At 38.6% G+C, this 16,065-nt stretch overlaps 1 protein-coding gene across 1 annotated transcript in view; it reads right to left on the bottom strand.

Annotated features, from left to right (window-relative positions):
* lasp1 (LIM and SH3 protein 1) overlaps window positions 1-16,065 on the bottom strand; it is a gene marked incomplete at its 5' end in the record, with an annotated part of 29,574 nt that overhangs the window by 8,954 nt on the left and 4,555 nt on the right. Inside the window, 2 exon segments of the mRNA XM_014022557.1 lie at window positions 4,280-4,364; window positions 10,212-10,306. Of these exon segments, the coding sequence (XP_013878011.1) occupies window positions 4,280-4,364; window positions 10,212-10,306 (180 nt within the window).

The raw sequence follows: 16,065 nt of genomic DNA on the forward strand, positions 1-16,065 counted from the left end.
ACTTGGGAGTGAGAACGGGTTCAAATATCACAGATTTGAACAAATACCCACAAAAACATCAAAATTAGCAAAGAAACAGTACTATATAACATTTTAGACACATTCTAGACAGTTTATCAGCTAAAAAAAAGTTAATTTTGGGGTAAGTTACTCTTTAAAGTAACCTCTGATTCTTAGGGTGTCCAGTCCTGGTCCTGCAGGGCCGCTGTCCTGCACGTTCTACCTGCTTCCCCGCCCCAACACACCTGAAACAAAGGTTGGATTATCTCTTCAGGTTAAATCCTCCGTTTATTCAAATCAGGTGTGCCGGAGCAGAGAAACCTGTAAAACATGCAGGATAGCGACCCTCGAGGACCTGGTTTGGACACAAAAACAAATTCTTTCGAAGAATGCAAACACCCGCTGTCTTTCCCATATCTGATATATTTGTTTAGGTCTAACTTTGGTGCTAAGAAACCGAAGTTTAGCTCWATATCTGTAAAACGGACCGTGTTGTAGTCGTTGGTGTTCGTTAACTTATTTTATGAGAGTTTCAGTAAAACACGTCCACTGGTTGGTGATCGTGACAGAAACTGGATAACTGTTTATTCATGGATGTTTTTTGTTGCGGGTTGTTTACACACATGGACATAATTGTTGGTGCCCCTGATTTAATGAAAGAAAAACCCACAATGTTTACAGAAATAACTAGAATCTGACAATTATTAAATAAAAATTCTATGAAAATGAACAAATGAAAGTCAGACATTGCTTTTCAACCGTGCTTCAACAGAATGAAAAATAAACAAAACTCATGAAACACGCCTGGACAGAAATGATGGTACCCTTAACTTAATATTTTGTTGCAAAACCTTTTGAATAAGTCAGTGCAAAAAACAGTGCAACTGTGAGACTTCATCTCTCAGCAGATATTTTGATTCACTCCTCATGAACAAACTGCTCCAGTTGTCTCAGGTTTGAAGGTTTTTCAGACGGCATGTTTTAGCTCCTAATGATGCTCAACAGGATTTAGGTCAGGATCGTAGAAGACCACATCAGAATAGTCTGATGTTTTCCTCTGAGCCACTCTGGGTGTTTTTAGCTGTTTTGGGTCATTATCCTGTTGAAGACCCATGACCTGCTGAGACCAAGCTTTCTGACATCGGGCAGCACATCTTGATAGTCTCGAGATTTCATTGTACCCTGCACAGATTCAGGACACCCTGTGCCAGATGCAGCAAAGCAGCCCAGAACATAACAGACCTCCTCCATGTTTCACAGTAGAGACAGTGATCTTTTCTCGATAGGCTTCATTTTTCCCTCTGTGAACATACAGTAGAGCTGATGTGCCTTGCCAAAAAGTACTTTTGTCTCATCTGTCCATAGGACATTGTCCCAGTAGCTTTGTGGCTTGTCAACATGTAGTTTGGCTTTATCGTGACTTGGTGTCCTCCTTGGCCATCTCCCATCAAGTCCACTTTGGCTCAAACAACGGATGGTGTGATCTGACACCAGCTACGTTTACATGGACATAAGTAGTCAGATTAAACGGCCGTTCGGAATAAAAATGTGTCATGTAAACACCCCATTCAGATTATCCTGACACGATTCAGCTCAGTCCGAATGAATTTGTAATCGGAATGAGAGGGGTGGGTTATGCCGATTGATAATCCGAACGACGTGCATGTAAACACTTAATCTGATCATCTTATTCTGATTGTGGAAAACTGACCTGACTGTGGAGGGAGGGATAGCAGCGCTGTTTCCAGCAGCACAGAACTTTTCCTCCAGTTTTCTCATTCAATAAAGAAGGAAAACACACAAACTGCGCCGCTTCGCCAAAAAAATAAAAAATAAAAAATCAGCGCGTCACCTGTAGCTCAACCAGAGTGCAGTAACGTCTCCACCATTATTAAAACCTGTCGCAGGTCCATTCTGAGCTCAGAAGATGTTTGTTTATCTTCATGACAGAAGTATAACTTTTTTCTGTGTTTATTTATTTATTTATTTTTTTAGGGAATGTTAGCAACTAATCAATCCGCTCGAAGAATTTTGCACATGTAAACATAGCTACTGATGTTCCTTGAGCTTGAAGTTCACCTTTAATCTCTTAAGAAGTTCTGGACTTTATTATTCATATTATCCATCTCTTTGATTTGTCATCCAGGGAGGTTGGCTACAGTCCAATGGATTTTAAATTTCTGCATACTATGTGCAACTATAGTTACAGGAACATCAAGCTGCTTGGAGATGGTCTTATAACTTTTACCTTTAACATGCTTGTCTATAATTTTCTTTCTGTTGAGTGAGGTCCACTCATCACCAAACAGCACAGTGAGTATCTGTGGCTCTATGACTGATTACAAGATTGTAGACACCCGTGATGCTAATTAGTGGACACAAAAGATTTAACATGTCCCTTTGGTCACACTATTTTCAGGGGTACCATCATTTCTGACCAGGCCTGTTTCATGAGTTTTATTTTAAAACACAATCTGTTGAAGCATGGCTGAAAAGCAATGTCTGACTTTCATTTTATAGAATTTTTATTTATTATTACTTTTGTCAAATTCAAGTTATTTCTGTGACTTTTGTGGGTTTTTCTTTTATTAAATGAGGAGGTACCAATAATTCTGTCCATGTGTGTAAATACACAGTCCACCAACAAAAACACCATCTGTCCCCCCAAACAAACATCACCCCCACCCCTCAGTTCATTAAAGTCTTTCTGTACACACCCCACACCTCATCTGTTATGTTTGATGACATTTGGATCAGTCTGTGATAAGCCTCCTATCAGAAAACCTCCTTCCTAAACCCGGCACCTCCTTTAGCGTCTGCCCATGAATCACTTCCTGTTTCTGCTGCCGCCGTCCTCGTCCCGCTGTCTGCATCGTAAAGTTGAAACCAGCTGAAATGGATTTTTTAACCATAGTTTATGGAGCCATGCCATTCACAGACAAATTCCTTGAATACCAAGAAACGTACTCAGGAAGTGAGGGCGTGATTTAAGAGAAGTGAAACCACACCAGTTTGGAGCCATAAATATGTTTTTACCCACTGAGCCCGTGCATTGTCAGGATTCAATATGGGCTAAAAACAAAAACAAACATGGCTGAAACCCTTAATGTTAGAGTTGGTGACTCAAAGTTGCCAAAAATAGGTACGTTCTCTGAGCTGTGATGCAGAGTTTTGAAAACCACAGCCTACTTTTGTGTGCAGGACTTGCAGAACGGCATTCTTGGCCACACATAGGACCTGCCTGAGCAGCCACCSCCCCACGTCAAGGCTGGATTTACCATTACTGTACATGTTGGCAACACAGCAAACAATATGATATTAACAATTTAGAGTGTATATAAGCTATATAATGTATAAAAACACCAGAAAGCTGTGTGTGTTATGAGTTTAGCAACAGAAGACAAWCAGGAAAACGTCTCATTAATAATGTAACAGTTTAAAATTAAAATAAGCTTATAAAACCAACGTAATCACTGTTTATTATTGAGTTAGTTAGCAGATATTAGCTAGTAGCAGCACTCTGCTGAATCATGCTACAATTTAAACACAAATGATTAAACATTACAGCTGGTTTTGCCTCTGATTCATGTAATATTTACAGAGTGTAAAATAATATTTATTAACTATTTTAAAGTTTCTATTAGACAAACTCGACCTGTTGAGAAGATGGTTAGCTAATWTAAATAAAGTTTCATCCTAAAGCGGTAAGCAGTGAACATTAGTGTCAACTGGTAAATTTTTTTAATGATTTATGACAGGTAAGATATAATAAATATACTTTATTAGTTGAAGTCAATCATTCAACTTGCTAAAAAGTGTAAGTTATTGACTGACTTCAGGTTTGGTTAAGACCATAGTTACTTATAAATTTTATATTTTTCTACATAGTTGTTGAATGAAAAAAATTTTTTGAAATGCATTTACAATAAATTTATTTAATTATTTATGACAGGGATCCAGTTGCTGTTAACCGAATAGTTGCTTTGTCAGCTTTTTCTCCTCTGTGTTGTAACAGATGCTAACAGTAGATGGGATAGGCGGGGCTCAGTCTAGTATGAATTAACTCTATGCTCTTGTGAGACTGGTTCCTCTGTTCACTGGTGACTCTGCAGAATGTTGTAAATATTTACAATAGCAGTCTTGAAGACGAAGCTTTCTGCAGTGTTTCATGGTTCCAGGTAAATGATCTTTGAAAAGGTTTGGGAACTTCTTAACCTCTTGTCAGTGTTACAGATGGAGCTGGGTCCATTACTTTACATATAGTTTTTTTAAAAGATACCTGGCTTTGCATCTTGCTCTGCTGTTTGAGGCGGAGGTTCTCTGGAGTATCAGCCACACAGGTGAAGTTTGTCTTGGGGTAGTGTCTGCAAATAAAACAAAAAACAAACAAGAGATTTTATGATTCCCGCGCCCACTCAGACTCTGCAAGTTTAAACAGAGAGAGAAAAAAACTGCATAAATCAAGCAGTGTGCAGTCTGCGGCTTCACTGTGGAGGCATTTATTATTCAAGGTAGTCCTGAGGTTGAGCTAGGCAAACCTGTAGACAAAAAGCACGGCAGTATAAAACACACAACGCTCCGTCAGTGAGCGCCAAGGTAGCTTGGAAAGAGCGGAAATACTACAAAGACTGTGTGTGTGGGATTGGAAGAAGCCTCGAGGCTCCAGAAGTTGGAAGCGAGCCATAGCAGGTGTGGAAAAAAAAACAGAAAAAAAAGCACTGCTACTTGTGAGAAGTGCTATGAATTATCAGGAAGAGGAACAGCATGCAGCAGACAGCAGCGAGGTCAGTGAGGCAGCAGGGATGATGTCACGGACCGTCCCCTTCAGAACGGATTCTGAAGGTTTTCTCTGTCTCAAACACATCGCTGCCAAACTTCATTCAATGCAGCAGAAATACTGTCTGAAACGACGACAGGCAGCTTCCAGACAGACACCGCTCGAGGACATTTATCAAACATTTCTTTAAAAGACTCTTYGATATATCTAGGAAGTGAGTCAGGCGAGAATGATGTTTTAAATTTCCCTGTAACGCACATCGAGACTTCCTAAAACATAAATAAGTCCAGGTCYCTTTAAAGTGCTTTAGTCACTCGTAGTTTTCATTCAGTCTGAACCCATCAGATCTTCTGAATGAATGTTAAAGACGGCAGAAATCGTGGTGCCTAAACAGTCTGTTTCACGCTGAAGGCTCTTGGTCCACAGTTAATGAAGACTGCCAGATCTGTGTGATCCTGAAGGCAGAACGAACACATGGCACAGCTCCAGAGGGAGAAGAGGAGCCCGATCGGCTCATCTAACGCCTCATATGGTCTATATTTCCTGCTACGCCTTGGGATACCGGATGTCCTAAAAAAAAAGTGTTTTTTTGGATAACCCATTTAAGCAATATGTTTACAGCTTCCTTGATATGATGGATCCTAAGCATCAACGATGATTTAAGTTTTAAGAAATTATTTGTAATGCTCAAAGCACGTTTGGTTTAAATCTCAGCTTGTGTRGGCAAGCACCAGTAGATTATTATTTTCTGAAAGTTTCATAAAATCTGACAAGTTCGCAGAAGTTGTAAAGTAACTAAGTACAAATATTTTGTTACTGTACTTAAGTAGAATTTTTGGGCATCTGTACTTTACTTGAGTAATTATTTTTCAACCTACTTTATTTTGTAATTCTTACATTTTCACACAGTTATCTGTACTTTCTACTCCTTACATTTTTTAAAAAGGCAAGAAGTGGGGCTGCGCGGTGTATGCGGTTGACAGTAGAAACAGGATAAAGTTGGTCCACGGTAGTGAAGCTTTAACAACCGTAGTTTTGTTTACACCCAAGTTGTCGGAGAAAAAAAACTTGTTTATGTTTTGTTACCCACAGAGATGATTAAAAAAAAGACGTGGTTCAGTCATAAATCCAACTTGCTAATGTAAAGTCGGCTTCTGCTCRGATGATGAAGATGATGAAGATGAGCGTGCGGCAGAGCAGCAGCTGATAAGTTCAGGCAGAAGCTCATTGTATGGCAGGCAGATTAAAGCAAAAATGTTGGGTTTGATTAAGATTACAGTTTTCTGCAAAAGATTTTATTATCTTTACTTTTTATGATAATTTTCTACCGCGATATATACCYTTACTGTGAAGYGATTCAATTTATACCGTGATATGAATTTGAGGTCATACCGCCCAGCCCTAGCAAGAAGTAAAAAGTCGTTACTTTTATTTCATTTTTGCTTATTTTCATTCCAGTTTGTTATTGTAAAAAATAAATAATATCCATATAAATTGTGCCTCCTAGATAGAGTGAATTTAATTGTGGTTGAATGAGAAGTATAAATATATAAAACTCAGATACCGTATTAGTTTGTACACAAACAAATCATGTCACACTCCAGCAGGACATAATCATTAAAATAAAAGAGCTAAACTTAAAGTTTTTGTTTTCATGAATTATATTATTTCATTTGGCTGCAGCCTTGATATATGTATATAAACTGAAACAGCTGGACTAGTGCATCGTGAATTTAACATAAATTAATTATTTTAACACGATAGTCATTTCTGCATTTTTTGGAGGGGAGGTCACCTCCTAAAAAAATCTAACTGCTCATTTTAAATCAATACTTTTACTTTTAATACTTAAGTACAAAAAATATCAGATACTTTAAGAGTTTTACTCAATTTTCCTAAAGGAGACTTTAATTTTACCAAAGTAATTTTTTGGTAAGATACTTGTGCGTTTACTCAAGTATCACTTTGTGGTACTTTATACAACAAGTTCGTACAGCCATGATTCAAAAAAAGAATAAACACGTGTTAAAAAACTGTTGGCTGTATTTGGGTGTTTTCTGGACAGCAGCTTCCTCCGTGGAGCTTGTTTGAGGCAGCTGGGTGTGTACTTTGAACACACATGATTACAATCAGCGTCTGTGTTTGCATCATTTTCAACACGTCTTTGGYAACCGCTGCTGCACTTACGGGCCAGCGAGCTGCTATGCAAAGCAGCTCAGAGTGTGAGTGACTCAGAAGAACACTCGTCTATCTGTCAGGCCGTTAATGAGGTAGGAAGTCTCACACAGGAGCTGGTGACCCATGCACAAAGGAGGAGTGCTAAAAATAGAGGGGGAGGCAAAACTGTGGGAGTTAAAGAGGGGGGGCCACGTGTAATCACACACAGACGAGCTGCCTACTGTAGAGGAGACCGGTCAGCTTGTAGCGGAACCAGGAGAGGTTGTGGCTCGCCTGGAAGACCTGGAAAGTTGGTGATACAACATTTAAGCAGCAAGATTTCCTCTCCATGTTTCAATCACCACYTTCAAGGGAAAACAAGCTGTGAAATCTACAAGTTTAGCTGTTTAAAGCGGGAAGAAAAACAGTATTTGCTACACATGATGAGCAGATTGTGACACTTTATGAATCAGAGGAAAGTTCATTTTGTAATTCGCTYCTTGGACCGAGTTTTCCAGTAAAGATGGAAACTTGACAAAAAATATTGCATCATAAACCAGAGAACAACCAGCCGAGTATTTCCATGCTCATTTACGACACATTAAGAAATGACCACAAGCTGTAATTCATCACATGTAGGTTTTGGGAGATGTGATGGTATTGTGGTCTCCCTCAGTACTAAAATATGGTGAAGGTATTTCAAGTTTAACTAAGCCTCGCAGAYTTTGAAAAATTCCAACAAAGTGGGCGGTTCCGAGAGTCACTGAGGGGCACACAAATTATATTACTGAGGGAATAATGCTAATGCTAAGCTAACAATAATGCAGAGCTAACAGATTGATGGTTTAAGTATAGCTTTAGAARACGGTAACCACTTTAGAGTCAAAAACATGTAAAGATAATTGTCATCTATTAAACCAACATATTTGTTATCAGCCAAATGCACAATCAGTCGTGATTAATTTCGCACCACCCAGTACCAACCAAACTTGTCACATGCACAAAAACAAAACAATGAATGTGACACTAAATCAAGACGTTTCAGAATTTCATAAAACACCAAATCATCGTCTAACTGTTAGTCATTAAGAAACCATCGTCTCCCTCTGTCTCCAGGGGGAAAGCAAAGTTTTTTTTTGTCTGCTTATCTCCCCTTTTCAGTCTCCTACACCGCCCTGATTAMTGTATCATCTATCCAAGAATGAAACTCTCAGGGAAGAGGGTGGGAATCCAGTGAAAACAAAACTACGCCTATATCAATTACCAAGGTCGAATATAATGGAGTCATGATCCACAGAATAATGGCAGAGAAAGTAGCCTGCATTTAGCTCCTGAGCAGCCGCCTCTTAAAGGGGTGTTTACTCTAACAAGGCCTGTTTTAAATAAACAGAAAGAGGCTAAATAAACCATCTGAAGAGCCTCGCTCCTTGGGAAAAACAACACAAGGCCATCAGAACATCCACCAAAAACACTGAGCATGTTTCCTACATGACAAGTTTTACCTGCGTTAACTTGGACAAACGTCAGTGAGATCATGTGAAAATACAGCAGGTAAGGCCTTCAGGCGCTCATTGCAAGCGTGTGCAAGTACCAATAAAAGCTTCATGCTTTTCTCTGCTAAACTGCACGTCGCATTCAAGTTGCTCAACAAATACTGTATGCATGTAGTATTTATATCAACATGTAAATAATACTTTGTCTTGAGTAGAGTTGTGCACGTATTAATATTAAACCATGACATTACTTTCCACATGATCTCATTTGTCTGCAAAACAAGCTATAAAAACAACATTTCGAGAATGTGGGCTTAAACTATCAGAAACAGGTATTTTGGTAAATGTAAAAGATATTTGTGAACATTGAGATCTAGTTAAGATACAAGTCAATGACCTTTATTTCATCATGCTCTATTAAACAACAGCTCCATATGATACTCAAATTGAAAATTGCCTGATTTTCTTAAGAAATGTGACTCAACATTACAATTAGAAAGTGACTAACCAATTAGGAGTTCTTGGAGTTGATTACATCATATATGCAAAATTAGCTTAAAAACAGATGAAACAATGACAAAGTAAGTACCAAGAAATTCAGTCATCAGTCTTTGTGTTAAATTAAAATATTAAAAATACTTGTTCCACAGAAAAAATATTCTGAAAAAACTCACAATATAAAAAGCTGCATTCGTCTGTTTTCTTGTTTATGTTTGTTTAGCTTTTAAAGTTCAGGTAACATCAATTTTTTTGTAATAAACACAAACGCATTTTTGGAAATAAAACATTGATAGCATGTTGCAAAAAAAGATTCACACCGRTGAGGTTAACACATGTGAAGCAACAGGAAGTGATGTCAAAGGGGAATGTCTGAACATGAACAGAGCGTTGCTACAATGGATGACAACCCAGACTGTAGATGAATCTGATTTGTTTTAGCTTATTGAGTCACAAGAGATAAAGTTAATAGTTTTAATAAACAAACACTAGAGCATTCCTTTTCTTAAAGAGTTCCCCTTTGATGTCACTTCCTGTTACATTTTGGCAGAGCCAAAATCAAAAGAAAATATGTCAGTTATGAGACAAAATGGGTAAAATCACGRGRTACGTAAAGTTTTTTAAATATGAAGATTTTCCTCTGAATTTTTGTATTTAAAAAGGATATTCATGTCACAGGCACTTTAAATTCTACTTCAAACATTTTAGCTTTTTGATACTTTACTGCCAATAATTTGCTTGTTTTAGCTTTTAGCTAGTTTTACCAATATGCTGCTACTTTTATWTTTTTGATACTTTTTCTTTTGGCACAAGCATTTGATATATTTCTGCCTTTAAAAAGGCAGATCAGGACACGACTTTCCCTTAGAACTCCTAAAAACAAACCCAGAGGAGAAAAATCATTACATGAAATTAGAGAAAGAGGATTCCATAGATTCCTCGTGAGCCTTTAGCATGTACTGAAGCATGAGGGAACATGCTAGTTTCAGAGTGTCCGCCTCTGTCAGTGTGGAGGAACTCCAGGAATTTCCTTTGTTGATGGCGCCTCCCCCTCCCCATTCCCACTGAGAGGAGGGAGGCACTTTCCCACACCACCCTTCCCTCTGAGGGGGAGCTGGAAGAGTCGCAGATAAACAGCAAAGGAAGAGAGGGGCCATCGTTGGGTTGCAACATCTCACAAATATTCAGCGAGTCCCGTTTCAAATCAAAAGCTGTCTTTGGTAGCGCAGGCTAAACAGTTTGAACAAAAAACATGACATATTCAGATAAAAGATTTGACAACTTACGCATTGCAGTATGGTCTCTTCTCGAAGCCTTTGTAATTCTTCATGTTTAGAGTCATTTTGCAGACCTCGCAGCTGAAACATCCTTTATGCCAGTACTGTCAGAAACAAAGAAGACACGACACGGTAAAGAAAGACGTCAGTGAAATTATTTATACGATCTAAGCACTAAAATCTGAATGAACTACAGAAACTGATTTCTCTGTGAAACTGTAAAAACTAAGGGCTGAATGACTGATGAAGCTAAAACTGAGTCACTGAAGCTACAAGAAGCAGAACACTAGTGGCAAAACGTTGACAAAAGCTAAAAATGCTAGCTAAAAATAGCAAAAGGCTGACCAGAAGTGAAAATAAAACAAAGTCAGAAGCATAYTGCTAGCTACTAGCCAAAAGTAACCAAAGGCTAGCTAAAAACGATAAATGTTTAGATGAAAACTACAGCAAAAATGCTTAGAAAATGTTAGTTAAAACCAGAACACTACCTGGAAGCAGAAAAGGTTTGATGTAAGCTCAAAGTAGCAAAAGGTTTACTAAAACAAGCAAACGGCTAGCAAGAAGGAAAATGATAACAGTTTAAAAATTAAAATACTCAAACATAAGCAAATGCTATCTAAAAGCTGCAAACTGTTAAARGGAAGCTACAAGTAGCAAAKGCTAGCTAATAGTATTATTTTGTTTTAGCTAAGTCCAGAACACTAGCTGGAAGAAGCAAAAGGTTAGCTGAAAGCTCAAACTTGAAAAGGGCTAAATGAAAGTAGCATAAGGCTGTCAAGAAGCCAAAAAACTGCAAACAATACAACCCAGAAGCAAAATGCTAGCTACTAGCCAAAAACACAAAAGGCTAGCTAAAACTTTAAAGCAGCAAAAGGTTAAAATAAAGCTACAAGTAGCAAAAGGCTAGCTAATAGTAGGAAAATGTTACTAAGACCAAAACACTAATTAGAGGCAGCAAAAGTTTAGCTGAGAGCTCAAACTAGCAAAACTGAAAGTAGCAAAAGGCTGTTTAGACGCCAATTGTAAAAAATAAGGCAAGCCAGAAGCAAAATACTAAAAGCTAAAAATATTAAATACTAGCCAAAAGTAACCAAAYGCTATCTAAAAGCTGCTAAAGGTTAGATAACAAATAAAAGGTAGCAAAATGTTAGCTAAATATAACAAAAGATTGGTTAAAAGATTAAAGCAACAAAAGGTAAGCCAAAAGTAGCAAGAGACTGGCTATTAGTAGCATAAAAGTAGCTAAAAAAAAACTTAGTTCAGGAAGCATGCTTAAGYTGCGTAGCCTGGGAAGAAAAATGTTTCAGTAATTTTAGATCTGAGTGGATTTTTATGGAGGAAAATGTTTGTAAATAAAGTCAAATTTCTTTGTTAAAATATAAAAGTTACAGAAACTGAATCTGCTCCCTGCTGACTCAGCACCAACAAAACAAATAAGGGTCGAGCTACTTTCTATTCCCTGAGGTTTCCCACAGTCAGGATCTGGATGCAGATTTAAAAACGGAGCCCTAGAGACGAACACAAAGAAAGAGGCTCCAGTGCGTCGACACCAGTTACTACAGAAACCAACTTCCTCTCGCCCAGCAAACTGTTGTGTTGCTCGTTACAGGCTGAGCTGAGCTGCAGTCAGAGCTAAACTAAAGTAAAAACTACGACCTCAGACGCTGTTTATTTTTAATCGAGTGTTACATTTTGCTCAATGTCACTCCATCTACTTCACTGTCCTGTTCTCATTGCTCCCCACCCACTTGCCCGTCTCTCCTGCCATTGCCTTGATCTCTGGCCTGAAGCGTTAAAGAGACTGAAGCAAAGAGAATCGAATGAAAAAACAAGGAGGGAGTAGAAAACATGAAAGTAAGGAGCAGGAAGATTACGAGCAGTGGAGGGAGGAGAAGACAAAGGAAATGGCCAGAGTGAAGCAATGGTGTGGGCTGCTCCCTGCTATCATTAAGGGCGGAAGAMATGAGAGGAAAGAAGTGAACAGTTATTAACATGTCCTAAAGAATTCTTTCACACACGCACAAAACAATAATCTCAAACAAAGTCACAGAAAGACGATACAAAAATCAAATCCTTCTAGTAAACAAAAAACTCTTCTTTATAGCTAGGTTTAACCACATGTCTGCTCTGGTGGTTTGGAAGCAGCCCGTCATTCTGGACATTGAGACCACCCAAGAAGGTATGCACCAACAACCACCGAGCATACATCCAACTTGTAGCTGCAGGCAACAATACTGTAAAAGACAAAAGGCTCGCAGTGGAAACTAGGTCGGGGAGCCATGATCCACAACCAAACACACTGAACCAAATCTTCAACTATAAATTCTTTCCTGCACAGCTGCAGATGGACACATCATGCTCTCCCATTGTTGTCTCCCTTTCAAAAAAGTCTGCTCTGGCTGCGATGGCAAATCCCTTCAGAAACAACTGACCACTACAAGCAGATTAACGCTTTCTGGCTGCAGCTGATTCGTTCGTAATGCTACTACGATTATTATTACATAAATAATAAAATAATAAAAGGCTCATACAGTTGGCAATTCAGAAAAAGAGATACAAAAGGGTATTCATCAAAGCCAGTACACATTTGTATATTCTTTTGCTGTAAACAGAGTAGTATTTGCAAGTTAAACAGATGTATGTAATAGGTTCATAAAGCAACAGTGTAGTACCTCATTATCAGCACAGTTTGTGGTTTGTGTAGAGTGTGTGCATGATAATATTTCCCACCAAGTTGCTTAAAAATGTATAAGAGGAGTTGAGACAAACTTCAGATAAAAAAAAATTGTTACTAGGGGGGGCCACAATCTTGCAAGATAATTTTTTTCCTTGAGAAATCAAAACAAAAACAATCTCGTCAGTGTTTTGTTACAATTATTGCAAAGTGTTCAATAGCTGGGCCTGGACTTTGATGTTTCTGTTTATTCCCTGATTAAACATTGACCTTGAGTCAACATTATGGCACCAGCCTGCAGGACTCGACTGTTTAGTAAACTGTTCCTACGATTCACTCAACCAGCTAAACCTACATTCCACCAATACGTTCCACGCCATCTCACAAACAAACAAAAAAAATGTTTCAATCAAATACTGGAGGTGAGCAGATTTAAACAGCGGAGCTAAAAATCACAAAGGACAACTATTCAYGTGACAGTTTTTAGAATTAAGTTCTGTGAAGTGGCAAAACTTTTTCCACAGTGGCTAATAAARGTCAAAGCCATAAAATTCCACGACTAATACGTTTAGCGGACAAGCTCTTTCTTGATGTATTTTTAATCTGCGTTTACCCAAATATTATAAATGACGGTCGTAAACTGTAGTTGGAATCATTTTGTTAAAAAAGTCCACAGGTAGAGCGGAGTGACATCTACAAGCTGCAGCAGCCAACTTTTTGAACAAGTTAAGGCAAGGCTCAAGAATCTGCATTTCAAGTCTTAAAAACAAAAAAAATAAAAGTGCTTTTTCGCCCAAGGTAAACAGCTTCTTATATTTAAACACATATTGCTATCATTAACAGAAAAAGCAATTGCTTTTTCAGCCAGTAACAAAAACTGCGAGATATTTCAGAGTTAACTTTGTATTCCTGTTGGCTCACCATGAATGATGCAGCCAGATGTGCAGATGTATTAAGCAGATGTGTATTATTTCCTTCAATGAGCCATGAAGATGTCTGTTAATAATAACTGAAGATGTCAAAACTTGACAGTCTACAGAAATTATGCTAAAACCCTTGATTTGTGCATAAGTTTTCAGTAACATACATAATGCTAATCTCGTTAGCTTTTCTATGGTGTTTTTAATATTGAGTTAGCGTATATGCTAACTGCTTGTCATTAAAGGTTTTTTTTTTCATTTTGTGCACAAGAAGCCATAGTTTCAATATGAATAAATGTTTAATAAATGCATCAGAGTCCTCTGAATCCAAATCAAATCGTGTGTTGCCAAAATATTCTGACCAACTGACCCAGTCTGTAAATACATTTCTTAGTTCTACACAAGTCGGGATATATTTTTACTTTACTACATAGTATTAAAAACAATCAGACAGACACAAATATCCARGAGACATTCTGAATGTGCAGCCTGAGTAAAAACAGGTAGAGATGTACGTTATATCAGGGGAAAGGGAGGAGGACAAACAAAGATGTGGCGATGAGACACATCCCGAATGTGTGTCATAGAGGCCATCCGGCCGTTAGTCTTCACTAGTTCCAGGAAAACCTTGCTCCTCAGTGCCAAGGCAGGATCTGACAGTCAGCTGGAAAATGAGGACACTGCAGAGACAGAGCCCTAGAAATAAAACACCCATGAAATAAACACACACACACACACACACACACACACACACACACACACCTCTGTCTCTCTGCATCAGCGCAGCTCAAGGGCACGCGTGTATCCACGCTTACATGAATGTGAGTATTAATCCCGCACACGAGAGTCTTGTAACGTTTGTAGGTTACGAGTCTCTGCGAATGACACGTGTGCGTCTCGGTGAGGGTCCGAGGCTTCGGTCAAGAGAAAAAATGCTCAGTCAGCCTTGCAGCTCGTTATCGGTGAGAACGAAACCAACCAGCAGCGCCGCGCAAACAAACACTGGTGGTTTTACCTTGATGTATAAACGTATTGCAGCGTGTTTTGCTCAGAGTGTTATTGATTATTTTCAGCTACTAACTGATGCAGTCAGTCTATATAAGTACATGCTGATTTGTGGCTGTTAAAAACATTACGTTACTCTGATCAGAACTCTGGTTTTAGGTGTTAAACTGCCCATCGAATGTTGACCACTTCCCATGTCAGACGGTGTGAAATTTATAGAGCAGACTCATTTCTGTGTATTTAAAGCCACTCAGGTGATAATCCTGCGTAGTGGAGAGGAGAATCATTAATCAATACTAGTTAATTATTGGTCTCCCTGATGTTACCTGAGGCTTTGTTGCTGATCTGCAAGCAGGCAATACTTTGAACAGAAATGCTTTGCTAAAGCCGTGCTTTAAATTAACTTTTCAAACCACTTCACAGACTGTGAAGTGCACTTAGTAACGTGCACATCCTCTACAGTAAGCAGATTTTAAAAAGATAAATAAATAAATCCCAGCAGAAAGCAATGAGGAACACAGCTAAAAGTGTAAGAGTTCTGCTTTGTGACTCTGTAAATTATGTCAGTCGCTAAGTGTTACCACGTGGTATGAATCATCAAAGTTATGAAGTTTTTTTTTTAATTTATTTATTCATTCAAAAAGCTAAACTCTACATGGCATTATACTTTCTCAATTTGACTTAATCTTTCTAAACGTATAAATTGTTTTTAGAAGTTTTTACATTTATATCAAGACAATTTTGGGGGGGCGGCTGTAGCAGAGTGGTTAGGGGAGTCGTCCTGGAACCGGAAGGTCACTGGTTCGATCCCCCAATCCAGCTGTCTCAGTTGTTGGGTCCTTGGGCAAGACACCCCTTGCCTCTGATGTGTGTCCCATCAGTGTATGAATGTGATTGGTACTGATTCGTCTCCATATTTGATTGTACTTTAGCTTTGTAGGAGATCTAGTAGAGTGCTGTGTGAATGGGTAAATGAGGACACAGATTGTAGTGTAAATAGCTTTGAGTATCCTGGTTGTGTTGAAAGGCGCTATACAAGTACAGTCCATTTACAATTCCACAAACCTACTCCCTGAATTACACTGCAGCGTTCCTTCAGATGAGTTTGAAATGGAGCCGTATAACAAAGTTTGCATCTGACTGACCTGGTATCACTTCTGATGTACACTCACCGGCCACTTTATTAGGTACACCTGTCCAACTGCTGGTTAACACTTAATTTCTAATCAGCCAATCACATGGCGGCAACTCAGTGCATTTAGGC

This window comes from Austrofundulus limnaeus, unplaced genomic scaffold, assembly GCF_001266775.1.
Source record: "Austrofundulus limnaeus strain Quisiro unplaced genomic scaffold, Austrofundulus_limnaeus-1.0 Scaffold4, whole genome shotgun sequence".
NCBI lineage: Eukaryota > Metazoa > Chordata > Actinopteri > Cyprinodontiformes > Rivulidae > Austrofundulus > Austrofundulus limnaeus.